A 5,595-nucleotide genomic window follows, 5' to 3' on the forward strand; every position below is an offset into this window, starting at 1 on the left:
TCCCCTATTTTCATTTCCAATCAAACTTTGTCATGTCGGCTTGTAGATTTTATGTTGTAGGTTGGGTCTGTAGGTGTAGCATCTCTCTTGCACATATTTGCTTCACAACTGTTGCGTATGCTTCTAAGGTCCTGTTTGTTTCAGCTCTGGGAGGTAGCTTTGGACCGGGAAAAACTAAATTGAAAACAAACATCTATTTTGAGCAGCTGCGGAATCACAAAGTAAAGCCGATACATGTTATTTCCTGTGTAACAGGCCAAAGCACGTCCCGATGTACTTCACAACCAAAGTTGTTTCCCATCCCCATGCCCTTGGCATTTGGTCGTAATTACTATGTCATAAATGCCATCAGATGCATGACATATCTCTCCCTTCACCCCCTCCTCCTGAAACAGTGCCTTCTCATTAGCCGTGTGCTTCATAGTTGTGTTCCCAAACAGCTGACCTTCGCTGGAGCAGCTTCCTCAGCACAACAAGTCCACATCTGAATATGTTGAAGCTGTAGCCCAAACAAAATAGGGCCTAAAGCCAACTCCCCAAAACCGCCTCTTCCCTTCATTGTCTCCCACGTTCTCTTTTGTCGTTGATAATCAATCAACAAGGTGACAGATGCGCTCCTAGGCCCCAACCCATCATTAACGATTGTGAAGCCCCACTCTAGCATTTCGTTTGTCAAGTGCTGAAAGCATTGCCGATCTATTGCCCATCGGAAACCGCGATCCTAAGCCCAACTGACCTGGCCACACATATTATTGTACCTAAGCCGGGAGTAGTACATAGGCGTGCGTGTAGCTTAGTATCATTAAAGTATTTTTAGAATGTTCACAATCATTGAGTTGATGTTGAGTTGCTTGTTCCGGCACCACCTTATTTTTTATCTCCATTCGTTGCCGCTATATCCACCATTGTACATATCCGTCGATTGAGAACCATAGTAGCCATCGTCCTTACAAACTTTGTTCAGTGTCCTCCTTATACTCATGTGCCAAACTTTGTTCAGTGTCCTCCTTATCCACCATTGTATATATCCGTCGATTTCGTCCCACTCCCACCCCACCTGAAATCTGAGGTCAGCTCTCTCTGGAACCTCGGTTGTACCTTTGGTGAAATTTTACCTTAACACATGCACACAACCACCTCGGCCACCTAAAGATTTCCCTATAACTTGTATATTGTAGTAAATTTTTAGAAATTATTAATTTGAAATGAAAAATTATACTGCTGGGCCAACACCATGGACAATGCAATTGATATAAAGGTTGAAATTCAGACATTTTGGGGTATATATTTTAGAAATCTTCTTCTGGCTGCTGCTACATGATAGAGTGAATACCATGAATTTGCTACACCGCAAAACCATGTATCCTGACAGTTATGATTGTGCTGCTGAAGGGACTAAGGAAACATCAATCCACCTCTTCTGAAACTATAACTTCATTCTCCATTTTTGGGAGCATATTACCCATTTCAAGAAGACAGGCATTTCAACTTTTGATGAGATTCAAACTGCCTGTGCTGAATTGCCCAAAGACATCATCATCATGGCATGTTGGGCTTCTGGTCAGTCAGGAATGACAAGATTTTTAGGTCAGCACCTCCACATCGTCAAGGATGGAACCACTATCTAAAGAGGGCCTTTGGACAGTGCAACTCAGGGCAAAACCAGATAAAGCAGACAGGATCAAAGACTGGGTTGAACTACACTTGTAAATGATGTATTTTAATTTCCCTAGAGAGGGTGTTGGTTGAATTTATATGTACTGGACCTCTGTAATTTAACTTTTTATGTTTTAATATAATAGTTCTACGGTTTCAGGTCAAAAAATATATTTCATATAGTCATTCATATCACGATCTATTTTATATCTTTGTACCTTTCCCTTTTCGATTTCCCACCCGGGAATAGAGAACATGCATATATACCTGAGCGCTGCATCTCTGCATCTCCTGCTCCATCTGTGACAGCCTGACCCTACTCGTCTCCAAATTTTGAATGTAAGCCTACACATGCGCAAAAGACAAACAGAGAACCAATCATATCACAAGTCTAGAAGAAGCGTACTTGTCATGCAGAAATGTGGAAACCTTTGGGGCCCTAGCTAGCGAGCTTGACAGTACGCACAACTTTTAGGTGGTAGTAGCAGGTTAACTTCAACGTCGGACCCCAATTCTACACACCAAACAACGCGGACTGCCAAACCACTACTGTGTACGTGTCAGGTTATTGCAGTGATTAACCAGGTTAATCAACTATACATACCTTCTTCCTAAGCCTGCTCTTCCTCGCGGCCTCCCTGTTCTGCGCGAGCCTCCTCAGCGTCTTGGCGTCCGGCGTTCTGGGGCCCTCGTGCTCTGAGGTCGACGGCGTGCCGGCGCCGCCGCTTCCGCTTCCTTCTCTCTGAAATGGTAGCGACATCACAATTCACGGCACAGAAATGTCACAAGAAGGGTGCATGTGTAGAATAGCTAGGGAGCTAACCTTGACGGTCGCCTTGCCGCCTGGTGCCGTCATGGCGGACTGCTTGGACGGCGGACGTTGCGGCTTTAAATTAGAACTCGCGGCGACGATGTTCGACGTCGAGGTGGCGGCCTTCGGAGAAGGCTCGGCGACGACGTGCATCGGCCGAGAAGGGAAGATGTTGAGAGTCTCTGCATGCACACGTGAAGAGAAGTCTAACGCGACCATTTCAGAACGAAAATCCTACACTTACGGATGAGTTGTTACGGATTACATCTACAGGCCTAGTTGTCCTCTTTCTATTAAACCTCCCGCCTGAATTTAAGGGTGTGGGCCCTGTGATATCCAACCACTAGTTCCCACACCAGTCCGTAGCGAGAATCCGTAGCATTTTTATCCGTAAGTGTAGCATTGCTCATTTCAAAATATAACACTGGTGTACGCGGCGGCTGTAAATTTCCAAATGGAATATATGGTTTCACACTCCTATCGAGGAGGAGAAATAGAAGGGGAGGCACCCCTAAAAAAAGGTGAGGAAATGGCCCTGTTCGGGCAACAAAGAAAGATGTAACAAACACGTCATTCTCTCCAACTAGAGAATATCTTTTTAGGGAAAGAATTGTCATATACTCCCTCCGTTCACAAATAAAACATGTTTTGAATATTTCAATATGGACTACATACGGACAAAAATAAGTGAATAAACACATTAAAGTGTATCTATATACATCCGATTCATTCAGAAAAAATAATTAGAATATATATTTGTGGATGGAGGGATTGTTATTACAGAAAATAGAAGCTTTGGGGGAAACAAGGAAAAAAAATCATAATATCTTATCAACATTGTTGGGCAGCCTATGCCGAAACTCAACCAGGCATGTCAAATCGTGGTAGATGGCATGTTTTTTCATGTGTGCAACTTATCGTCCAAAAAATTATATATCTATGGCAGGAAAAAGGTATCGCATCTATCCCTCCCTCGGAGCTATATATGTGTGTATCCTCAATATCTCGACTAATTCTTATATTGTGTTGTTGCAGGGCCAGATGTAAATAGTATCATCTTATATTAATATATTACCCTTTGTCAGAAAACATAATTTTGATTGGGTATGCTATATGTGCATTCCACACATCATACCACCAGGACACGAGGCACCTCACGGCTCTCATGTGCCGGGTGTGCCTCAAAGCTATATATTCATGCTACATTAATTCAGTATGTTAACCTATTAAATATTGTGTTATATCAGAGAAATTATAATCGATTAAGCATGTCTTACGTGGTTGCTCTTGAACTGATTGTTGGTCCTGGCTGTTGATGTAGAGGAAGAGGGCTTGATCAAGTTCTGCCAAGTCCTCGTATCCGCCAGGGTCCTTTCTGCTGCACTTGAACAAATTAATATAGCGAAATATTGCAAAAAGATTATCATGGTCATCATTCCTAATTAATTGTGGCTCGCATATATATATATATGTTTTTAAAGGTCCCAATGAGAGAATCATCACTTCAAGGAAGAGGATAACACTAAGAGGAAATGCTTGAATAAAGTAAACTTTGAGATTCTTATTGAACATATCCATGAGAAGCGCTCTTTTACAAGATGAACAAGAAATGATACTTTCAACACAATTCTTAGAACTTAAAAGGCAACATGGAAACTGGAGAGAAATGCTGAAATGAGAGAGAGAGAGAGAGAGAGAGAGAGAGAGAGAGAGAGAGAGAGAGAGAGAGGATGAAAGTTTATTATGGTAGCAAGTCAGGCTAATTAGCTGCACTATCGCCTTCTTTACATTTGGACCAAACAACATCAAAATAAGTCAATATATACACGTACAGAGACTCTGAAACATCATCTTCAAACTAAGATGCTACCTTCATCCTTACGCCTTCAGATAATTAAGTTTTTTACTTGTTTGTGAAAGACCAACTTATGCATCATAACTAATACACGAGAATAACTCCAAAAGCTTAAGAAAAAACAGAAAAGAAAATATTATCAAGGTGAAAAACATCAAGAAAAGAGCTCTAATTACTTGTCACGAAGAAAACAAGAAAATTTCCATGGTGTTAGGGTTTACATGATGCTTCCATGGGTGGACGAGGTAGCAGCGGTAGAAGCTTGGATCATCTCGGCGTGCGCTGAACAAGAAGCCTGCTCATGCGGCTGTTGCCATGGCCTATCCCCCATGCAAACACCTCCCAGTATCAATCAACTCTATAAGCTTGATATATCTTCTCAATCAGCTCAAGAAGCAGCTCCAGCACCTGTTCTTCACATCTGAAGTCGGATTAATCCAGCAGATCAGGATAATCACCGGTAATCCCGCACCGCCGCAATCCGATCCTTTTTCCGTAACTTTCCCCCTTGTTCCTAGCTATGGCTGGATTCGTTAGCTTGTTCTGACCGGAAGCTGGCAAAGGATAGAAGATGACTTGTATAGCCTGAGGTGGAGTGCGTGTACAAGAAATATAAGGGAGTGGTTGCAAACCTTGGAAAAAGGTAGACAATAATTAGACTTTTATAAAAAGGGAAGAATACGATGTGTGATTAGATCGAGCCGAGTCGGTAGCAAGGACGACTTGTTTTTTATGCACTTGCTATGTCAAATGTTTGGAATTCATAGATGAGTACTAGTGGATTACTATTTAAATGGTGATTGGTTTTTTGCGGAAGTGACGAAGAAACTAAGCTGCATGCATCCACCCGTTTTATTCGACTTATTATTTTGTCAGGATTTAGGTTGGGATTAGTTGAGTTTTGGAGCACAATTAGGTTCTGTGCATCAGCAATAGGATGGGACCGACCATAAATATTTGGGCTATGGAGATGTACTAATTGAGTTTGTGTGCATATTCTTAGTACATAGGTCAATAATATGTTCTCTGCTTTTCTTCGGCTGGTAGTAAAATGTTCTCTTCCATAATAAAAGGAAAATATGTAATGAAAGGACTATTTTGTTTTCTCTAATTTATATATCTCTATATAACAAGTGATGTGTGATTGATCAAAGGTTTAATGAGAAAAGTTGAAGACAACATGGATAACTTATAAACCGTGGAACTTCTCTAACTAGAAGCAATTTAACTAGTTCACCGTTAGGCATTGCGATGTATATTTTTGAATGCACCG

At 41.5% G+C, this 5,595-nt stretch overlaps 1 protein-coding gene across 5 annotated transcripts in view; it reads right to left on the minus strand.

The window, feature by feature from the left end:
- The window catches only part of LOC123144220 (transcription factor TGAL9), a 9,400-nt gene extending 4,338 nt beyond the window's left edge, over nt 1-5,062 (minus strand). The window contains exons 1-6 of one of the 5 annotated variants that reach the window (XM_044563294.1): nt 4,731-5,062; nt 4,544-4,642; nt 3,745-3,845; nt 2,480-2,649; nt 2,261-2,398; nt 1,924-2,001 (exon numbers count right to left, since the gene is read on the minus strand). In XM_044563294.1, coding sequence (XP_044419229.1) covers nt 1,924-2,001; nt 2,261-2,398; nt 2,480-2,649; nt 3,745-3,845; nt 4,544-4,593 — 537 coding nt within the window. In that variant the 5' untranslated portion in view covers nt 4,594-4,642; nt 4,731-5,062. Of the gene's footprint in view, nt 1-1,923; nt 2,002-2,260; nt 2,399-2,479; nt 2,650-3,744; nt 4,132-4,543 lie in introns of those variants that run through there. The other 4 variants (XM_044563295.1, XM_044563293.1, XM_044563292.1 and 1 more) reach the window with 4 other exon arrangements.
- Nucleotides 5,063-5,595: the final 533 nt, after the last annotated feature.

Source organism: Triticum aestivum, chromosome 6D (assembly GCF_018294505.1).
Source record: "Triticum aestivum cultivar Chinese Spring chromosome 6D, IWGSC CS RefSeq v2.1, whole genome shotgun sequence".
Classification (NCBI taxonomy): Eukaryota; Viridiplantae; Streptophyta; class Magnoliopsida; order Poales; family Poaceae; genus Triticum; species Triticum aestivum.